Genomic DNA, 23,876 nt, shown 5'->3' with positions numbered 1-23,876 from the left:
AAAACAGCAGCAGAATTACAGAACCCAAAAATGGACTAACAGGTACCAAAGGGAAAGGAACTGGGGAGGATGGGTGGGCAGGGAGGGATAAGGGGGGGGGGAGAGAAAGCAGGGTATTAAGATTAGCATGCATGCGGGGGAGGGAGAAAGGGGAGGGTGGGCTGCACAACACAGAGAGGACAAGTAGTGATTCTACAACATTTTGCTAAGCTGATGGACAGTAACCGTAATGTGGTTGTTAGGGGGGACCTGATATAGGGGAGAGCATAGTAAACACAGTATTCTTCATGTAAGTGTAGATTAAAGATTAAAAAAAAAAAAGAAAGAAAGAAAGAAAAGGGGGATTACTCCTTGATAGGATAAAACTATTGGTAAATCAAAGATCAACGCATGCTTTAAATATCCTTAATGTTGATCACTTAAAGGGTGTCAGATGATCAGGTATGGAGGTACTCTTTTCTGATAATATTCCTTTTTCTTAATAAAGAAAAAAAAAAGCAGTTACTGTGTGCTGACCTCCAATGAGTTCTGCACAGTGGTATAGAGGGCATGTCAAAGTGTGGGCAAAGGGTCTGTTTGTTTCTATGCAGAAGATCAAGGCCTAGCTTGGATACCCAGAAAATGAACTAAGTTACGATATGAGGAGGAGCTTCCGGCATCAGCACTCTCTGGAAGACTCGTGCCGGGGGATGATCATCAAAAAGCCTCTACAGGGATCCGGACAATGCTGCGGTTGTGGTTGCATCCAGCCCACCATCTCCTGGACTTGCCATAGGAATGAGGAGGGAGATGTCTAGGCTGGCATGTGCATACAGTGAGACAATGAATTTGACCGGATCTGTACTGTTGGAACTCAACCAGGAGTTGGGAGGGGTACAAGGTGTAGCGCTCCAAAATCTTATGACTATAGACTATCTATGGTTAAAAGAACATATGGGATGTGAACAGATCCCAGAAATGGGCTGCTTTAATTTGTCTGATTTCTCTCAGACTGTTCAAGTACAGTTGGACAATATCCATCATATCATAGACAAATTTTCACAAATGCCTAGGGTGCCTAAATGGTCTTCTTGGCTTCACTGGAGATGGATGGTAATTATAGATTTGCTTTGTTTATGTCACCGTATTCCTATTATGTTAATATGTGTGTGCAAATTAGTTAGTAGTTTAAAACCTATACATACTTAAGGTACTCTACAAGAAGATATGTCAAAGAAATAATCAATCCTCCCATGTTTTCTTCCATATGCTACCTCTATAGCTTTTCTTCTTCCTTCCTAATTACAACCCTTAAATAGAATTCGTGCCTCATATCAAAGTTACCGAGTATCATAATTCCTCCAGGTGGTAAAGATACCTCGAGACAAGTGCTGGGCATAGAAGCCACAGGGCATAAATCTGCAAAGAAGTAAAAAGCTAACCTTTTCAAACAATATGGCTTCTCTCTCACTTACCAACTTTACATTTCCCTGTATGGCCCCGGAAGATGACTGGTCAGACAGAGACGGGTAAGATTCCTCAAGGGAGGAACAACCTAAGACAGGCACAGTCGCAGGGGGGCCATCAGGTGAGAATTTGGGGATCAACAGAGGTGAGGCTCAGAACCTCAACCCCCCTACTTTGAGAGAAATCTTCTGCATCCGTGGATGTTTTGCTGCCTTTGTCCGGCCTGGATTAATACTTAGTCCATAGGCACACACCTGATCATCTGATCATCTACATTTGCCCTCTTACAGCACTAAACTATGTTTTCTACCTTTATCTTGCATCTACCTACCACTTCAGCATTTTATTAAAAATAAAAATAATAATAATAATAAAGGGAGAAATGTGGGATCAACGTATAAATCAAGTACAAAAATCAAACGAATATTCATATTTGACCTGATTGTTCATTGGTCATAATGTGTGATCAAAACCGAAAGTTTCGGTGATGAATGCCCTTGTACTGTTCACCATGTAAGAATTTATTCACTATGTAAGAATTCATTCACCATGTAAGAACTTGTTCGTTATGCTTCAGAAGATTGGAGACTGACGAGAATTAGGCTTGAGATGGATTAATGATTGTACATTGAGCATTGACCCCCCCTATACTGAATTTTATTGTTGTTAACAACCATTTGATCAATAAATATGAGAGATGCCCTCTCAAAAAAAAAATTATTTTTGGTTCGATGTCCTTCTGCTTCACTGCATTAAATATATCATGCCACTCTGTTCTGGTCTGTAAGGTTTCTGTTGAAAGTCTGATGATGGCCTCATGGGTTTTCCTTTGTATGTGATATTTTTTCTCTCTCTAGCTGCTTTTAAAAGTATGTCCTTATCTTTGATCTTTGCCATTTTAATTATTATATGTCTTGGTGTTATCTTCCTTGGGTCCCTTATGTTGGGAAATCTGTGTACTTCCATGGCTTGAGAGATTATCTCATTCCCCAGATTGGGGAAGTTTTCAGCAATTACATCCACAAAGGCTCTTTCTGTCTATTTTTCTCTCTCTACTTCTTCTGGTACCCCTATAATGTGAATATTGTTCTGTTTGGTTTGGTCACAGCTTTCTCAACTTTCATTCATTCTTAGAGATCCTTTTTTCTCTCTGTGCCTCAGCTTCTTTTTGTTCCTCTTCTCTAATTTCCATTCCTTTTGCTGTCTCTTCTACTACATCTAATCTGCTTTTAAATCCCTCCATTGTATGTTTCATTTCAGATATGAAATTTCTTAATGATTGAATCTCCAACCCAAATTCGTCCTTGAGTTTTTGAATATTTTTCTGTACCTCCATGAGCAGGTTTATGATTTTTATTTTGAACTCGCTTTCAGGAAGATTGGTGAATTCAGTTTCATTTGCCCCTTTCTCTGGTGTTTGTGAGATTTTGGTTTGAACAAGGTTCCTTTGACGTTTCATATTTGTATATGGGGCCCTCTAGTTCCTAGAAGCTCTAGTCTCTGGAGCTTCTCAGCCCCTGGAGTGATGTCGGGGGTAGCAGAGGAGCGGCACTGGTGCCTGGAGGGAGGAAAGAGCTACTTCCTACTTCCCAGCTGCAGTGCCTATCTCCACTGTCAGACCAGTGGGCCAAGCACACAGGTGTAAGCCACTGTGCTTTGCATCTGTAGCTGCCACAGGTGGGGCCTCCCACTGGCTGGCCTGATGTCAGGGCAGGGACTGCCAATTTGTGAGCTGTGCCAGCAGGCCAGGCAGAAGGCACTACAGGCTGCGTATCACTGTGGGGGCCTTGAAGCTGAGTAACAAGCCAGGGTGATGGAGTGCCTGAGGTTCCTGAAAGTTCCCAACCTGCTGTGCAGAGCATGCCCAGACAACCTTGTTCACCTATCCCTTTTCCCATGCAACAAGCTCTGTACAAACCCCGCTCCTTCAGCAGCCCTCTGCTGCTAGGAAGCCTGTCAGACCGCTTGCCTTTCCTTTGTCCCAGAGCAGCTGGATGTGGATCCCTGTCCTCCACAAATGGTTAGAATCTATCTCTCCAAGTCTTCCACCTGTCTTAGCTTTCCAACCCCACTTATCTCCAGAGCACCATGCAATGTAGGTTTGTGAGAAATTAGCTGTCATATTTAAGAAACTTGACTTGTTTTTCAAGTATGCCCATATAGATAACCTACAGTCAAAACTCAACTTCATACAATAGCTAGTGACAACACAAATATAGACTTTTGAAATTCACAGATAAACTAAAGCTTGCTTTTGAAAATTTTATTATCTTGCCTTATAAAATATCAGATAAAATTCACTAAAAAATCTGATTTAGTTCTCTGACCAAGGATACCAAAAACAGAAGGCAAGTAGGAATAATAGAAAAAAGGAGGAGGAAGAGAAGACAAGACCAAGATAAGGACTAAAACAAGGGCAGAAATTAAGGTGAGAAGAAAAGAAGAATTGAGTCCCCTCCACAACCAGGTGTGCAGCCAGGGAGCCTTTTCCTTCCTGTTCATACCTGCAGGTCCTGTTGCTCTTCATCTAACAAATTAACACGCTTTTGAAGTATGTTCTCCTGTTTTTCAAAGTTCTTGAGGAGAAGCATTTCTTGAAATAAGGTGACATGGTGCAGGTCAGATAATTTCATCTGCGTATCCAGTTTCAGTTTCTGATGTCTCAGAAGACGAAGTTCTGCATCAAAAGTGACAATCAGTTCTTTGATCTGAGGAAGAAAAAAGATTAGAAGTTAAAAATAGGTGACTATATTTTCAAAACTAACTAACAATACTAATTTGTTTGGGTAAAAGCATTTTCTCATTATGCCCTTATTATAGATGTGGAATTATATGTGTGTGTGTGTATGTGTTTGTTCATATAAATCAATTCATATATGTATGTGATGGAAGGCCTCAACTGTTAAAAGCCTGTAATAGGTGGAGGCTCAGCTGGGGCTGAGAATGAGGAAGAGATCTGTGGGTTTGGGGCAGTGAAAGTACTGGAGATTTTCAGAGCTAAAAGAAAATGCACATAAAGAAAAGAAAAAATTAAGCTTTTAACTATGGATGTCTACAGACTAAGTGGGCCCTCCTTTAATGTTTGTTCAACAAATTTGCATTATTTTAAAATATCTTTGGAGGCAGGACTATTTTCTTTAGAGCAATACCATTCTGAAACTGTACCATAAAGGTGCGCAAATCTACAAGGGTTACACTTACTCAATTCTTACTTGCCCTTGATAGCCAGAAAGCTTTATGAAGATAGAGAATCAGTCTAGTTTGGATATTGTTGCATCCCTACTAGCTAGCACTTCCTCTGTGCATTGACTGTCCAATAAAATAAATTAGTTGCAATCAAATCAATCAAAACTTTTTACTGAATATCTACTATATGTCTGGCATTGTCCTAAACACTGTGGAGGAGTCAGAAGAGGTGTATGTGACCTTTCCCTCAAGAACTGTGTAATTTAATTTGCAAGACAAAACTCACACACATTAAAGAAGAAAAATAAATGCAAAACATGACGTGTTGATTATAGGTACAACTGAAGTTTAGAAAAAAGGAGAATATATAACGTGCGTAGAAGGTTCTGGAGAGAGTTTGGAATTGGGCTGAGTTTTGAATGATTACTCAGGCTTGGAAGGAAGTCATTGCAGTGGCAGGAAATAGCAAAGGAAAAAGCAGAGATATAAAACTCAGAATGAAAGCGGAGAAGGGAGTGGAGAGAAGCAGGACGAGTGAGAAAATAGGGCTGGATGAAGCACAGAGAAGGCATGAAGGGTGAGATTGGAAGCTCTAGGTCATGTCTTCACAGGTAGAGCTGGAAAAGACACAGGGAGGAAGGGGACTCTATACGGCTGGCAGCAGGAAGTTATCTATCCAGGAAAGATCAATTTCTTTCCACAATTGGAGCCACCTCCTGCACAATTGGCCCCAGCCTTGTCCTGATTTTCCTAGAAATAAAAATAGGCCATTCTAGCTCCACAAATAATTTTGAAACCAGTCATCACCATGAACACTACTGGAACAAATCACACCTTAGAAAAAGAGGAGGGTGTAAAAAGCAGAGGGTGCCCCATTCTCTCTGGAAGATTTTTAATTATGTTGCACCCATCATCTGAAAGCTTCTCCATCACTTGCTCTTGACTATGACTTCAGCTAGATGTCAGTTGACATGAATTTGCCCTTAATTCTTAGCTCTCCAAAAAAGAAAACAGTTATAAAGCTGCAAAGTTCAGGGCAGAGTGCAATGATTTTTCAGGAGACCAGGGCTGGGGAGGAAGCCAAGCTGTCAGTGAGTTGAAGACTGGTTGAGATTTGGAGAAGGTTAATGCAGAGAAATTTTAAATAAGTTAGAAATTAGACCTAGTTCTTCCCTGCCCTCCTCTCTTCCAGCCCTCAGTAGGCAGTCCCCCCTTACCCTGCTGATCAAATACTGTTGCATGTACAGGTGTTTAATCTCATCCCTCTTCATAATCTCCAGTTCCACATCAGTTGGTTCTGCTTTTTCAAATTCCGTGAACTTTGGAGTATCTAGACTGAATGTGCATGCCTTTGGTGATCTAGACAATGAATCTCGTGCTGTCAAATCCCCATCCTTTCCAGAAGAGAGTCTGAGGAATCCTCCACCTAAGCCTGAAGATCCCACCTGTTCCACATGGGGAGCCTTTTCATCCTCACTTTTCATCTGTTGTCGCCTAAAAGCAAGGAGAGTTTCCTCATCGTACTGAAACCTCTTCTCTGGAATTTCTTCTGGGTGTATCTGAGGGATCTGGGGGATGGGAACATGCTTGGAAATGGGCAGAGTCAACTGAATGTTCTTCAGTTCTTGTACCAGGCACTGTATTTCCTCAATGACAGCCATTTTAAGGTCTCGAAGAGACAGAATGCACTTGTTCATGTGACTTTTCTTTGAATGGGCCTAATGAAAACAATAGGAAGGAAACAAATGATAAGACCTCACAAAAGACAGTTCAAAATTTGCTTTTGTCCTTTGACTGGTATGCTAGCAAAAATTCAAGATAAAAATTTGTCTGATCATTCCAATTCACTACTAAGTTACTCTTTTCTCTAGTTTCTTCCCATTTAGCCTCTCCAAAAGAGGGAGAGAGTCTGGATGTGACCTCTTGTATCCCTTAGCTGGCTGAGTTCCTCAGCCTCCTCCCACCACTCAGTGGAAGTCCTTCCTGAAGCCTTGTACTCAGCCAGATCCCAGGGAGGGGAAGGTCAGACTTTGGTCAGGAGCGCACAAGTAACTGCCCTTCCCTGATGTAAACTCAAATCCCATTGGCTTAGACTCACTTAGGGTCACCTGCCTAGGGCCAAACTACATGTTAGCCTATTTTTCTTTACGTATTTTGGCCACATTATCATTTTTACTCTTCATGCAGGCAAGGTCATGATCCTGAATTTCAGTATCATGTCACATCAAGAAATTGCAGGATACTTCTTTAGCTCCTTTTTCATTTATCTGAGCCAAGCTGTGCCCCCTGCCTCCAACCACAGGTACCATGTGGGCCCACTATGCCCTCTCACACTGGTCTATGTTTCCTAAATGCCTTACCAGAACCTATAGGCACACACAGCCCTACTCCTGTGTGCAATTAGGCGACTAGATAGTCCAAAGACTATTAAGAGTTACTTTGCATAAATTTACAAGTTAAAAAAAAAAGATCAAAAGGCACTTCTCCAGACAGTCTTACAAAACTTACCTGGGTATTTACTATCTATGAGGCAAAAACACTCTAACAAAATAAAGGAGATGCTTTACATACTTAAGGACAAACCTTTACAACACTAAGGTTTAAACTCAAGCACTTGGGTGAATAGGGGGACCATTTCTAGGGCACCTGGAAGATTGGGAATTAAGCTTAAAAAAACAAATCCAAACCAATTTAATGGCTATAAGGCAAACCTCTTTGAAGAACTCTCTTTACATACCAGCCCTTTCTAGTCTTCCAAATATTACACATACCTAAACACCACCACAGGACAGGAGGTGTATAATACACCATTTCTAAAATGCTTGATACTTTCATGATTTTTAACTTAACGTTACAACACTGACCATTTATTGACTTTGACCATTACATTAACCCTATGAGGTAGACTAGACATGTCTTATTGTTAATTGGTATTAATACCCTTTTACAGATGATATAACTGAGCCTTAGGAGATTTTTTACATGGCTAACAAAGTTTGCGTGGCTACTAAGTTGCAGAGATGGTAAGAGAACTCTATCTTCCAACTTGTAGAATAGTGTGCTGTACATTATTTTATGCTGTCATTTTAATAAAATAGATTACAGTTCAATTGTAACATAATTCAGTTCAAGACATAACACCTGTCCATCATCTCTAGCTACACTGTGAAATTTCAGGTTTGATGACAAATTATGGTCAAAAGAACATTTCTATGATGGATGGAGCATGATAGATGTAACAAGATTTATCTTAGATGAACAGCTAGAAAAGCAATCCAAGTGGTCACTAATAAAATGTTCAAAATGTCTATTTAAACAGAAAGGCATCATTTTGAGCTATAAAATTTTGTTTGTGCATATGAATTGCCATAGCAGGATCCTAGTACTGCTGGCATAGAGAGCACCTTTGCTGGAATGGAAAAAGATCCTTTTCTTAAAGCACTTTGTCAGAATATTATAAAATATTCAAATATACTGTACCAGTGGGATGCCTTCAAATGCAATCTGCATAGGCATACTAGGTAGCCATGTACTGAATTCTCCTAAAAATGATAGCTTAGATGCCTTCTGAGACTCTAAATGCAAAAGGTCATTTGTCAATTTGAATTAAGGAATTCCTATGACAGGGAGCGTAGAAATTGGTAAGAAAATGGGGATGAGAAATCAGGATGATTGGAATCAGTTTGGAAGAATGAAGAGAGAATCAAAAATGAATATATTTATTAGTTAGTATTGAGTCACCTACAAAACTTTGGAAGTCCTCAGTTAATATATGAAAAAGGAGCCATGAATATACAGTGGGGAAAAGACAGCCTCTTCAGTAACTTGTGTTGGGAAAACTGGACAGCTACATGCAAGAGAATGAAACTGGATTGCAGCCTAACTCCATACATAAAAGTAAACTCAAAATGGATTAAAGACCTAAATATAAGACATGAAATCATAAAACTCTTAGAAGAAAACATAGGCAAAAATTTCTTGAACATAAGTGTGAACAATTTTTTCCTGGACACATCTCCTCAGGCAAGGGAAACAAAATCAAAAGTGAACAGGTGGGACTACATCAAATTAAAAAGCCATGTACAGCAAAAGACATCATCAGCAGAATAAAAAGGCAACCTACAATATGGCAGAATATATTCACAAGCAATTTATCCAATAAGGGGTTATTGGATCCAAATATATAATGAACTCACACGCTTCAATAACAAATAACCCAGTTAAAAAATGGGCAGAGGTGCTGACATTTCTCCAAAGAAGAAATACAGATGGCCAACAGCACTTGGAAAGATGCTCCACATCATTAATCATCAGGGAAATGCAAATCAAAACTACAATGAGATATCACCTCATCCCAGTTAGTACAGCCACTATGCAAAAGAGAAGAAATAACAAGTGCTAGAGAGGATCTGGAGAAATGGGAACTCTCCAACAACTTTGGTGGGAATGTAAATTGGTACAGCCACTGTGAAAAGCAGTATGGAGGTTCCTCAAAAACTAAAATTAGAAATACTATTCAACCCAGTAATTCCACTTCTAGGAATTTACCCAAAGAAAACAAATCCCTGATTCAAAAAGATACACACAAACCAATAGTTTATTGCTGCATTATTTACAATAGTGAAGATATGGAAGCAACTTAAGTCCATCAATAGATGAATGATTAAAGAAGATATAGTACATTACAAATGGAATATTATTCAGCCATAAAAAAGAAATCCTGCCACTTAGAACAACATGGATAGATCTAGAGGGTATTATGTTAGGTGAAATAAGCCAGGCAAAGAAAGACAAATACCATATGATTTCACTTATTTGTGGACTTTAAAAACAAATCAAAACCAAATGAAAATAGCAGTAGACTCATAGATACTGAGAAGAGACTGGTGGTTCCCACAGGGGAGGGGTTGGGATGGGCAGGTGGGGTGAGGGTGTAAAGGAGTACAAAAATTCTCAATCATAATATAAGTCGGTCATGGGGATAGTAGTACAGCATGCAGAATATAGCCAAAGGTTCTGTAACCTCTTCCTATATTGACAGGTAGTAACTGCACTAGTGGGGGTGTGGATTAAATAATGTGAGTAACTGTTGAACCACTGTAATGTATATTTGTAACTAACAAAAGATTGTACATCAACAATACTTAATTTTAAAAAAAACTTTGAAAGTCCCACAAAGAAAGGCTAAGCAATGGCCTTTTTCCTAAGCCTTTGCCACCCGTGGCAGCTAAAAACTATATATGATGAGGATGTGTTTGAGTTTCAGAGGTTCAAAGACTATAAAACATAATGCTATCACCCACAAAACTGGTGCTGAGCTACGTAATTAATCAGAAGGCTGCTTCTGCCATATTAGCTAAATATTCATTGACAAACCTCTTTTCCTCCCTAGGCCTCAATTTCTCCATCTGTAAAAAAGGGGCATGATTCTAGACGTTCATGAAGGTCTTTTCCAGTTCCAAAGTTCTATGACCATATGCCCTTATAGATGAGTTAAGGAAATGGGTGGTTTTAGCAGAATAAAAAGCCCAGGGTGCCTCATTGTCATGAAAGTCATGGGTAAGTACCAGGGTGTCTAGGTGTTCCAATTCCTCTTCCTTCTTGGCAGCGTTTATTCTCATGTGCTCAGGGATCTTGTAGTCTGGGGCTGTCTTCAGATTGAAGCCTCCCATACATAACTGGGCCTCTTTAATGGCTTGAACATCTTTGGGATCTTCATAGTCATCATCAGGTTTACTCTTGTACCTATCAGAAAAACAGGCAACCCAGCCACAAATAGAACAATAAACTAATTTGTCTACTTCAGTACATGTACCTAATCAAATGCAATCATGTAGCAAAAGTATAATTGAGTCTGTGACACTTTATAGAACCCAAGCCTTTTTCTTAGGCTAAGTACTACAACTATTCCTTGATTATGGACCATCCCAATAAACCCATCATAAGTTGTCAATATCATAGGTTGAAAGTGCATTTAATACACTGAACCTACTGAACATCATAGCTTAATAACCTAGTCTACCTTAAATATGCTTGGAACACTTACATCAGTCTATAGTTGGACAGAATTACCTAACACAAAGCCTGTTTTTTAATAAAGTGTTGACTACCCCATGTAATTTATTCCATACCATACTGAAAGTACAAAACAGAATGGTTATATAGGTACAGAATGGTTAAGTGTAACAGCTGTTTATCTTTGTGATCATGTGACTGACTGGGAGCTGTGGCTCACTACTACTGCCCAGCATCATGAGAGAGTCTGGTACTGAATACTGCTAGCCCAAGAAAATATCAAAATTCAAAATTCAAAATAAAGTTCCTACTGAATGCATATTGCTTTTGCACCATTGCAAAATAAAAAAATCGCAAGTCGAACTGTTGTAAGCCAAGGTCAGTCTGTATTTTTAAAGCATCCCATACAAAATAAGAAAAGTAAATAAAAAGCAATCAATCACCAGGCAATGCTGAAATAATCTGAATCCTTCTTAGACTTTGGTTCACTTCTAAGTAATTTACACTTACATTGTTATTTATTTCCTCAATAGAAATTAAGCCATAAAGCTGGAGTGAGGTTTTTTTTCAATCACTAAAAAGTTAATTGAATTTTTCTTATGACATAAGTAATTGTCATAAAATTTGTCATTGTTATTTTCAAAAAAGGTATCTAGTTAAGATTATCCTGAGTATATGTATTTGTTTCCCCCTCTGTCTCCAGATTCCATGGAAATGATGATCTAAGGGTATAAAGGGAATGAATCATTAGGAAAGCTGAGAATGGGATAGAAAGCCATGGGCAAACCAATGGCAGGGATAGATTTCTAGAAGACCGAGAAAAGATGAAATTGTTTTAATGGATAAGCCATACCAGAGAAAACTGAAGCCCAGAATACCACCAGGGCAAGACTATCAAAAGGACTGGATATGGTCTTCCTGGTAGAGTGCCTAGGAGACTCCAAGCACAGAGAGGGCAGATATGGAGCACGGAATGGAACGCTAAACATTATTTAGCAAAATTAATTAAGTGATTGAAAAGGAATGCCTGAACCATATGGCCCTCCCAGCTTTTTCATCTCTGCACATAAACCGCAGTACCAACCTTTATACTTAGGCTAAAACTGAAGTACTGCTCTCTATGGAAACTGACCTCTCTGCTTGGGAACCACTGAGGCATCTAGGATACGGACAGGGTTGGCAACGTGCTGTAGGGATCTCCACTGGGAGACCTCAGTCTACTAATTCTTTAAAATGAAGCCTGTCAGTCAACATGAACATGTACATACAGCTTTCAGTCAGCCCTTTAGGAAAGCAAACATGCAATAGCAGAGGAAACACATGTCATCTAATGTATTAATTGACAATCATTGCTTTGTGCATGATAGCACTAAAAGTTCACATTTTAAAGAGAAAGGGAAGCGAACAAAAAGGAAGGGAAGAAAAGGGAAGCGAGTAAAACAGGAAAGAAAGAGAGAGAGAAAGAGAAAGAATATAATTCTGATTCTGTTCTGGCCAAGGGAGAAACAAGGCCCAGAATTATCTTCATGCTATAAATAACTAGAAAACTGAACAAAAATTATGAAACAGCTATATTCAAACGTTGAATGATAGGTAGCACAGGGCTGTGATTCATGAGAAAAGTGAAACAAAATAATCCTTACTATCTCCTGGTGTCTGCATGAAGGAAATTACCAGAATGTGGAGTAGGGTTGGGATCCACATATTAGCCCAGTGATCTCAATGAGAGAGGAGAGAGAGATCAGAGTTCAGAAAGGTCAAGGTGGTAAGAATTCCATGGAAAAGAAAATCAGTGCTACACAAAGAAATACCTCCAGAAATCTATATAAGGCTCTCAGGGTTTTGACTGAGTATTAATGTGTAGATGTGTAATGTGAAACACCATAAAGTTAAGCAAAGAACAACATTTGGAGAAAGCACAATTATTGGGAAGCTGTAGGACAAATAATTTTCATAATTCACATCTGGCTGGGAATCATGTGCAATCCCATCAGCTGGAGAGACCTCAGTAAATGGAGGGGTCATCAGTAGACACCCTAAAAGAGTCATGCCTTCAAAGTGGGAAAAACATAAGATCTTGACAATATTATCAACCACCTTGCCCTGACATTCATAGAACACTATACCCAAGAATGCAAGAATACACATTCTTTTTCAAGTACACACTGGACTTTCACTGAGATTACTTATGCAGGCCTATGTAATTCCCAATAAATTTAAAAGAATTTAAATAATTCAGACTATTTTCTATGACCACAAAAAATTAAATTAGAAATCAAGTACAAAAATATTTTTTAAAACCCCAAAATATTTGGAAACTAAACAGTATACGTTAAACCGTAAGTGAAGAAAGTAATCACAAGGGACATTAAAAAGTATTTTGGACTGAATGAAAATGAAAATACATCAAAACTTGTGAAATGCAACTCAGGGTCTAGGGAAATTTGTACTTTAAGTGCTTATTAGAACAGAAGAGAAGTGCAAAATGAAAACTTACACTTAAAATTTAAATCTCAAGAGGAGACTTAATTAAACCCAGATTAACTAGGATGAAGGAAATTATATAGAAATCAATGACATAGAAAGCAGACAAACAGTATTTTAAAATATCTATGACCAAAAGCTAGTTCCTTAAAAAGATCAATAAAATTGATAAACCTCTTGCTGGAATGATCAAGAAAAAGAGAAGATACAGAGTAATAATATCCAGAATAAAGCAGGGGAAAACAAAAACAGATACTACAGAAATTAAAATAAGGAAGCAGTATGAACTATTTTATACCAATAAATTTGATAATCTAGATGAAATGCACAAATTCCTTGAAAGACACAAATTACCAAAACTGACCCAAGAACAAATAGAAAATCTGAATAACAGTATAACAATCAAAAATTTGAATTTGTATTTATAAAATTCTCCCAAAGAACACTCTAGGTCTAGATGACTTCATTTATAAATTCTGTCTAATATTTAAGGAAGAAATAATGCCAAGCCTATGCAAAGTCTTTCAGAAATCAGAAGAGGGAGGAAAACTTCTCATTTTATGAAACCAATATTATCATAACAACCCAGAAAAGATACTACATAAATATAAAACAAGAGACTAATATTCTTCATTTAAAAAGATATAAAAGTCCTTAACAAAATCCTAGCAAGTCAAATCCAGCAATATTACATATTTTTGGAAAATATCAAAAGCCTGTTTTATTTTTTTTACAGATTTGTTGAGATATAATTGACATATAATATTGTATTAATTTGAGGTGTAGAACATAATGATTTGGTAATGTACATGTGGCAAAATGTTTACCACAATAAGTTTAATTAAATCCATCACCACACAGTTATAATTTTTGTTTCAATTAGTATAATGCCTTTAAGGTCCATCTGTGTTGTCGGAAATGACAGGGTTTCCTTCTTTCATGGATGAATAATATTCCATTTCATATATGTATCACAACAACTTTATTCATGCACTGATAGAAACTCACAGTTGTTTCCATGTCTTGGTTATTGTAAACAATGCTGCAATGAACATGGGGTGATATCTCTTTGAGATAGTGGTTTCATTTCCTTTGGATAAATAACCAGAGGTAGAATTGCTGTATCATAGGGTAGTTCTATTATTAATTTTTGAGAAATCTCCATACTGTTTTCCATAGTGGCTATACTGATTTATGTTCCCACCAAAACTATGAAAGAGTTCCCTACTCTGCACATCTTTATCAACAATTCTCATCTCTTGCCCTTTTGATGACAGCCATTCTAGCAAGTGTGAGCTTAGAATTGAAGTTTTGATTTGCATTTCCTTATGATTAGTGATGTTGAGCCCTTTAATATATCTGCTGGCCATCTGTATATCTTCTTCAGAAAATGTCCATTCAGTTCCACTCTCTTTTCTTAATGCGAATAGACAATTGCCAATGCCAGCCACAATATGAAAGAGATGTTAGAATAATCTGACAAGATTTAAAGCAGCCATCATAAAGAGCTTCAACAAATAATTAGGAAGATGCTTGAAACAAATGAAAAATAGGAAGTCCCAGAAGGAAATGGAAGACACAAAGAACAAAATGGAAAGTTTACAACTGAAAAATATATTAACCAAAGCGCAAAACTCAATGGATGGGCTCAACACCAGAATGGATTAGACAGAGCAAAGATCAATGAACTTGAAGACAGAATAATAGATATTACCCCATCTGAACAACAGGGGGAAAAAGTAGTAACAAAGAAAAAAAGACAACAACAAAAGTACACAGAGCTTCAGGCATTTAACATTTTTGTCATTGGAGTACCAGAAGGAGAGGAAAAAGAGGACAGGGCTTCAAAATAACTATAAGAAATAATGGCTGAAAGTTTCCCAAATTTGGCAAGAAACACAAGCATACAGATTCAAGAAGTTTAATAAATCCCAAGAAGGATAAATTTATCAACGTGCCAAGAGACATCATAGTCAAACTTCTGAAAACTAAAGACAAAAATCTTGAAAGGAGCAAGAGAAAAATAACACCTTATGTATAGGAGGAAAACAATTTGAATAGTAGCAGATTGAACATAGAAACCATGAGGCCAGCAGGAGGAAGCACAATATTTTTCACATGCTAAGAAAAGAGAACTGTCAACACAAAATTCTTTGACCAATAAGAATATCCCTTAGGAGTGAAGGAAAAACCAAACCATTCTTAGAGAAAAGATACTAAGAAAATTTGTCACCAGCATGCCTACCATAAAAGAATGGCTAAAGGAAGTTCTCTAAATGGAAATGAAATGATAGAAGAGAACTTGGAACATCAGGAAGGAAGAAATTAAATGTTAATAGTAAAAATATGGACAAATATATTTTACTTCTATTGTCTAAGTTATGTTTGATGGGTGAAGAAAAAACTATAACACTCTGATATTGTTCTAAAATATGTGTAAATATACAATTATAAACAGGAGAAATGAGAAACAGGGTAAAGGGACATGGAGGCAGGTAAGGTGTCTACACTTCATTCAAGCTAATAAAATGTCAATTCCAGTAGACTGGTAAGTTGTGCATCCATAATGCAATATTTAGAGCAAACATTTAAAAAGCTATACAAAATAATACACTCAAAAACATTATAGACTAATCAAATATGCCACAAATCAAATTTATCAAGTAAACCACAGGAAACAAAGAAAAACAAAAACAGAAAGAACATTCAACAAAATATAAAACAGCATATATAAGCCCTAAATATCAATAATTACATTAACTATAAATGACCTAAATATATAAACTGAAGAACTGAGATTAACAAAGTAGATTGAGAAACATAACCTAACTATATGCTGTCAATTAAACACTGACTTCAAATACAGCAGTATAGATAGGTTGAAATAAAAGGATGAGAACAGTTATACCGTTTAAATAATGTTTCCCCCTAGAGAAAATAATCTTATTTGAACATGGGCAAGAAACATGAAGAGATCTTTCACCAAAGATACAGGTGGCAAATAAACAAATGAAAAGATGTGCTTATATTAAATAAAAGTACTCCATACCAGATTTTTTTTAAGTCAGCTTCAGATAATTAAAGACCTAAAAGTGAAAGTCAAAACTACAAGATGTTAGAAGAACATACAGAAGAACATCTTCTAGATGTTGGGAAAGAAAAGAATTTCTTAATCCTTAAAAATCATTCTGAGTATATTAGTAAAATGGAATTTCTGGATGGGAAACTCTAAGGATCATATTAATTCTACCAAATTCTCACTACCCAGATTCAGCTGATGTATCTTCAATATCTCCATCTCTGTGTCTATTTCAAATGGTATTTTGAGACTCATATTAAAATGAAAGAGTTTATGTAGAAAACTTACAGTTCCTCCCATTCTTTTTTTCGCTGTTGAATCTTAAGTTGGGCCCTTGCTGCTTTTAATTTAAGTTTCCTTGCTTTCTCAATTTGATTATCCACCATAATTTCACTTAGGGTTTTAGGCCGAAATTTCTTCCCTTTTTCTATAATTGATTCTTCTGGCATGCTAACACTCCTACCTGTATGGAAAGTCAACATTTTTTTCCAATATTTTTGAAACATCAAAATGAAATTCTCAAATATTGTTTTTAACCTGCCACATTTAAAAAAAACAGAATATAATGAATCTGTAAATCACAGTATTAAACAACTACCATAAATTCAACCCCATAACAAGTATTTTAGAGTACCAAAATAAAGATATCTAAGTTACAATATTTGCTCTTAAGGAACTTATTGAAAAGTTGGCAATATATGACATATATTAAACAACTGCAGAACAAGACAAACAATGATGGACCACTGACATATATTGGGAATCTGACAAGCAGTGCTTGTGATATGATGATGGAGGGTGAAAGCAAGTGAGCCTTAATTTGACATGTGTAATTTTAGGTGACATACACAACTGCAGTGGTCTGCGGCCAATTAAAAAACTGGCCGGAAACACAAATGTATGATTCTTAAATTATTGGCTTTATGAATTAAAAAGTATCTAGTAGCACAAATTACTCAACTCATGTTCTAGCTGCATACATAGTGAGATGCACTTTTGAGATGCATGAAAAAAAGTTACATGATAATATGGGATGACCACATAGCTATAACTCAGCATTTCATATTTCACATGTCAAATATATGCTAGCACTAAAAAGGAAGAATTTAATGCGGCCTGGGTGGTCATGGAAAAACTTTACAACAAAAATGTAATTTGATCTGGATCTCCAAGAACCAGTAGAATTCAGAGGGAAGAGTGAATTGGTCACTCCAGCAGGAGCCTTGAGTATGGAAGGATCAGGCATTATTAGAACACACTATTAATAGGAACAGAATAGGGATATGTTGTGGAAGGATTAAGTGCCTGGATTGCGGTTTCCTATAGGCAGAAAGAAAACTATTAAAGGTTTCTCAATGAAGAGGATGAGGCAGCATTAACATCAGTACTGTACCAAGTGGGCGCTTGCCCAGAGCTAGCCAGGCTGCAGTGCCCTGTATTTATTCTTGAGTGGGTTCTCCGAGCCGTTGCCAGAGTCTTCCTGTGGGCAGTTACAAGAGGCAGACTATGAGGATTAGAGGCACTATGTTCACATCTGTATTCTCAGCTCCTCCTCCTGCTGGAAGCATGTGCTCTCAGAAAATAGTTTGGAATGTCATGTTCTAGCCCCATACTGTGAGGTGGGGTGCAAGAATCTGGGAAGAAACACTGCCTTGAAACTAATACAGGAGAGATCCTAGATTTAAGAACAGTTGAATGTGGGAAGTAAGAAATCAGCAGCACTGAGCACCCATCCATTTTCAGCCACACAACTAGGGTGGACTTGCTTTAGCAGCCTGCCGCAAAGAAGAAAGCTGGTGTGGGACATTTGCTGAAGAAACATAGTCTTTCATTCTCAGCCATACCACACACCCTTTCCTCTTTTAATTATTTATTCTAAGGGAATAAAAGAAGGGAGACAAGACATTGAGCTAAGCCATCAAAAAGGATTCAGAGATCCTGCCCACAAAAAGACGATTCAGTATGAAATCGTAGTGAACAAGAATCTAAAAGCCTTCTTGTCATTTAGGCTACCTGTATCTCTCAGGCTATCCTTTCTTCCAGCTCCTTCTTTTTCAAACCTCTCCAGTTTGCTTGGTCTCCTATCTGACTGGCTTGGCCGTTTCGACTTGGAGTACTGAGAAGGCTTCACAAGCCTATAGGAGGAGATCTTGTGGTCACTTTGTATGGCATGAACCACGATAGTATCACTTTCCAATGAATCACGAAATCTGAAAAAACAAGTATTTGCAATAGTAACCATTTCAATCATTTAATTGCACCATTTTAATCATTATGCATGACTACTAAATAATAAAATAAGACCACAGTATACTATGCCTATAAATAATACCATTATATTGTGCTGGATCCAAAATTTAACCACATACATACTAACAAGGGTGTGATAGAAGTTGGAGAGGACCCGATTAAAGAACAAGCAGAATTTTCTTTCTAATAAAAATACTAAAAAACTCATTATTAATCAGCATAATATAGTATTTTGTAATTATGTAAAAAAAATGAAAAATTTTCAAGCAGACTTAAGTTTAATGATAAATGGATCATATCAAACTCTGAGGAAATGTAATCCACCTCCCCACCTATTATCTCTCTATATTATATTATATTTTATAACATTTACTATCTCCATAGTAAATATATTATCTATGTATAAATATGCACATAATATATAAGCTATATGATATAGAGTGTACACAAAATGTTTATTACAATACACAATAAATGTATATGATATATATTTGTAATGTGTAATATATAATGTATATAACATGTATATTACATACATACAGACATATTATAGAGATATATAAATATATACTATATTATATACATTTTTATATTATATATTTCATAATTATATTTTATAATCATATATAAAATATAATCTACTTACATATTACACATTATAGAATATATATTGTCTCCCTAGATTATCTATTATATAATTATATATTACATGATATATATGAGATAATAGACAATGGCAACAAGTACAAAGCTATCAATAATCACCCTAAATGTAAATGGACTGAATGCACCAATCAAAAGACACAGAGTAATAGAATGGAAAAAAAAGCAAGATCCATCTATATGCTGCTTATAAGAGACTCACTTTAAACCCAAAGATATACACAGACTAAAAGTGAAGGGATGGAAAAAGATATTTCCTGCAAACAATGGGGAGAAAAAAGCAGGTGTTGCAGTACTTATATCAGACAAAATAGACTTCAAAACAAAGAAAGTAACAGGAGATAAAGAAGGACGTTACATAATGATAAAGGGGTCAGTCTAACAAAAGGGTATAACCATTATAAATATATATGGACCCAACACAGGAGCACCAACATATGTGAAACAAATACTAACAGAATTAAAGGAAGAAATAGAATGCAATGTATTCATTTTAGGACGCTTCAACACACCCCTCACTCCAAAGGACAGATCCACCAGACAGAAAATAAGTAAGGACACAGAGGCACTGAACAACACACTAGAACAGATGGATCTAACAGACATCCACAGAACTCTATACCCAAAAGCAGCAGGATACACATTCTTCTCAAGTGCACATGGAACATTTTCCAGAATAGACCACATACTAGGCCACAAAAAGAACCTCAGTAAATTAAAAAAGATTGAAATTCTACCAACCAACTTCTCAGATCACAAAGGTATAAAACTAGAAATAAAATGAGATAATAGAGAGGTGGAATAAATATATATCTCTTATCTCACATGTATTATATTGCCCTATTTGCATCTACTAAAAAAAGCACATAATTACCAATAGCTCAGGAATTCATACTAACCTCTAGTTCACCTTTCTTTACACAGACCAGAGAAGAAGCTCTTCATAAGTTAAATTGTTGCTGTATTTTGGAACTGGCCTATAATTATTCCCTCATCTTTTAATTTTATTATGAATGCAGCAATTATTCCTAACTTGTTTGCTTTTCTTACTATTTTTCTAACTCAATCCTTTTAATTTTATTATCCTTTCAAAATGGCTTACTATTTCTTTTACTTTTCCCTTTTCTCTTATAGCATAGTCTCTTTCTCATCTCCGTTAAGACTTACTCCCTTTATCTTCTTGCCCATGGAGTTTTACTCTTTAAATTTTAATCTTTCCATGAGACCCAGATAGTATGAAGGAAATGTGGATGGTTTTGAGCACATCAAAATTTCAAACTTCTGCATGGTTAGAAAAATATGAACAAAGTTTAAGGCAAATGACAGAGTAAGAGAAAGCATTTACTATATGCATAATAAAGGCAAATATTTATAATATAGAAATAGAAACTAAAGCCACAAGAAAAGCAGAAAATAAATAATACATCAACAGTAGAATGTATAAATAGGTGGTAGTATAACCACTTAACAGGATATTACAAAGCCATGAAAAAGAATGAACTACTGCTATCTGCAACAATGTGGATAATCGTAAGCATGGTGCTAAGAAGCCACATACTAAAGAGTTCATACTGTAAAATACCATTTATATGAAGTTAACAGACAAAACTAATCTATGCTGATAACATCCGTCTTTGGAGGGTGGATATTTACTGGTAGGGGACATGAAGGAACTTTTTGGAGTACTATAAATATTCTTAATTTGGTTGGTGGATATACGTGTTTATACATCTGTAAACATTTATCAAGCTGTTCAATTAAGATTTATATACTTTACTATATGTCAATTATACCTCAAAAAGACAAAAAAAGCAATTTCCTCTATGAAGTCATATTGGTGCATGAGAAGGATTGGACAGGAAGTGGTTGTCTATTATTTTAAGCCCTTTGGTTCTATTTTTGATTTTTTAATATGTACATGTTCATGTATTAACTAGAATATAAAATGAATTACCAAAAACAAAAAATATATACCCGTTACATAATTTGGCTTGTAAAAAATCAGTTGTTAAATAAATTTCCCAGATTTCAATGAGGAAGGAGAGGAAGGAGAAGCCTCAGGAAGACACCAGTAGCAGGGACCTTGTGATACGGAGTTAGTGGGTCAGGAAACCTCCTATCTGACCGCTTTGATTAAGCCCCTGTAAACTACTATATTCAAATAGATGCCCTCAAAAGCCCTAACTTCTAGGAAACTTGGATCCTACCTGTGCTGTAGCTTCATTAGGCCAAGGTGATGTTTCTCTTTTTCCCAAGCTAATTCCTTTTCCACTTGTTGAATTTTGTAAGCTGTTTTTCTGTGAATCTCGGCACGAATTTTGGAATCTATGCCAAAATCCTGCAAATAAGTATATTTTCTCATCAAAATGGGTACTTTTATCAGTGTGCTTCATTAGTCCTATTTCATACATAGCAGATTTTTAAGTTTTGTACTCAATTTTATGTTGCATCGTAACTCTCTCCCAAACATCATAAACTCCATCCTAGAAAGAAATAGCATACTTTTGATCTTATTTCCACAAAATATGCAGAAAAGTTCTCAGAATTAACAATAATGCAAATAAGGTTGCATATTAAAGTATTTTCTCCCAGAGTAAGAATAATGAATGCTGACAGAATATTTGGAGAGTGTACAAAATTTTTTTAAAATGCTCCCACATCCCAAAGCCACTACCATCACAAATCCTCTGGGCATAGTGTAGAAGTTCATGACAGGTGATCACTAGCTGAATGTCCTCTCCCATGTGACCACCCCCCCAGGAAAGATAACAAAATCTTCAGTGTCTTCTTGGCATCCTCAAACATGGCTGAATGTCCTTCACCAAGGGGGCCATTTTTCGTGTAAGGAGACTTAGAGACCTCATGTTTGTGACCTTCACTCCCTGGAAAAATATCAGGGGCTTCATTCACACTAAGTTGTAAGAAGAAATTATTCTTTCCAGAGGTGTGTGTGTTTTAAGTAATGGTGAATATAAATGCGTAGCCACAGAACTTGCCTTCGGTTGTTGCTTATTTTGAATTATGTTATCTGTACTCTGTGTCAACCTTTTTCTTAGTAAAATAGCATAAACATCTTTTAATCATTTTGAGTTGGTCTATTAACCAATACAGTGAGTTAACCATTATAATTCCACCAAAGCATTTCTCATGTGAAAATGGCTAAGTGCTTGTAGAGTTACAGGACTTAGCAAACCACAGGTATAGTAGCATGAGAAATTTCGGGTTTTCATTTGACTAGGCTCTTGACAGAAATTCCATTTAGGAAGAAATACAAAATTAAAAAAAAATAATCACTAGCAAGTAGATGAAGCTTTGCAATAAGTCACACACAAAAATTAATATAAAATTAGCTTAATTGAGTGGTTGTCCCCATAACTACAACTATACTAAGTCATATTTTAGAAACTTTGTGGATCAACCAGGTACTATCTTTTCAATAGATCTGATGAATTATAGAAATAGGATCACAGAGAATCAAATTATATACACACCTATCTAAAAGTTATATATCTTGGCTACATATGGTAAGGGAAGATAACCAGATTCAAACCTGTACTTATATCTTAGGTTGTTACATAAAACAAATGAGGAGCTAAATCCAGAAATAAACTTTGTATTATGTAAAGAGGTTCACCCGTATCCAAACCAAATTGTGCGTCAGGTCGTACAACACTTTAATTGCTGCTGACACACTGACAGGGCAGATAAAGGGAAACCTAAAGGTGAGTTTAAATGTTTCTAGTTGTTGGCAAAATAGCAGTCTTGACCCAAAAACAGTATATGTTAAAATTAATATCAAATTTGTTCTAGGCTTACTGTCCGTTTAAACTGCATATGCTTTGGCAATTCTTTGTTCATTTCTAGTAATTTACAAAATTCATTCCTCAAAACTTTGAGTTGCTCTCTCTTCCCAGCCTTTATTTCTTCTACTTCTTCCATTAACTTGTCATGTTCTCTTTTTCTTCTAGCATTCTCAATGCTGAAAACAGAAATTTAAAGGGTAATAGTTGAGGATGCAGAAATAGCAGAAGAGAAAATTAGTATTTAATCATTTGAAAACCAACATGGTCAACTTCCATAAAATGTTGATTCGTTTTGCAAAAGCTCAGGCCCAGTCAGTATTTATCAAAAATTCTCATACCTGTAGGCTTTGGGATCTTCAATATCTTCTGGAATTGGCTCTGTTTCAATTCCAAACTGTGGAAGGGGAATAAAAGGTAGCCATTTTAAACTTCATGTTTCTCTTAAAATATCTAGTAAGTAGCAAATTGAATAGTTTTTCTCCTTACCAATTTTAACAACTGTAGGCTTACGAAGTACTTTCACAAAAAATAAACTAGGGGAAAATTTTCAGTTGACTAAACTTATTTGTTTCTGCTTCATTTAAAGGGATACGTAGAAAAGTCTTAAAACCTAATATGAATGTTAAATGTCAACATCACTATAACTCCTTTCTAAAATGTGACATACTAGTATTATGTGTTTTTAATAAAGAAAACATATAAAAATTTTCTAGGTCATTTATTTTAAAATGCTGTTACTTAACATACATACATGATTTCCCCCAAATACCTCATGAGTATACTAGGAAGAGTTTTAAAAATATGTATATATATATATTTTATATATATAAATATATATACTCAAGACAAATGCTGGGCATAGAAGCCACAGGGCATAAATCTGCAAAGAAGTAAAAAGCTAACCTTTTCAAACAATATGGCTTCTCTCTCACTTACCAACTTTACATCTC

The 23,876-nt window shown here is 36.3% G+C and overlaps 1 protein-coding gene across 4 annotated transcripts in view; it reads right to left on the bottom strand.

Annotated features, from left to right (window-relative positions):
• CFAP44 (cilia and flagella associated protein 44) overlaps positions 1–23,876 on the bottom strand; it is a 105,683-nt gene that overhangs the window by 29,113 nt on the left and 52,694 nt on the right. For all 4 annotated transcript variants that reach the window (XM_073231663.1, XM_073231666.1, XM_073231664.1 and 1 more), the window contains 8 exons: positions 23,265–23,320; positions 22,940–23,102; positions 21,331–21,461; positions 18,224–18,420; positions 16,499–16,673; positions 10,200–10,377; positions 5,850–6,350; positions 3,951–4,154 (listed from right to left, as the gene is read on the bottom strand). In XM_073231663.1, coding sequence (XP_073087764.1) covers positions 3,951–4,154; positions 5,850–6,350; positions 10,200–10,377; positions 16,499–16,673; positions 18,224–18,420; positions 21,331–21,461; positions 22,940–23,102; positions 23,265–23,320 — 1,605 coding nt within the window. The remainder of the gene's footprint in view (positions 1–3,950; positions 4,155–5,849; positions 6,351–10,199; positions 10,378–16,498; positions 16,674–18,223; positions 18,421–21,330; positions 21,462–22,939; positions 23,103–23,264; positions 23,321–23,876) is intronic.

This window comes from Manis javanica, chromosome 3 (genome assembly GCF_040802235.1).
Source record: "Manis javanica isolate MJ-LG chromosome 3, MJ_LKY, whole genome shotgun sequence".
Classification (NCBI taxonomy): domain Eukaryota; kingdom Metazoa; phylum Chordata; class Mammalia; order Pholidota; family Manidae; genus Manis; species Manis javanica.
Note: the sequence above shows the minus strand (reverse complement) of the source record. Positions and strands in the feature narration are given on the sequence as shown.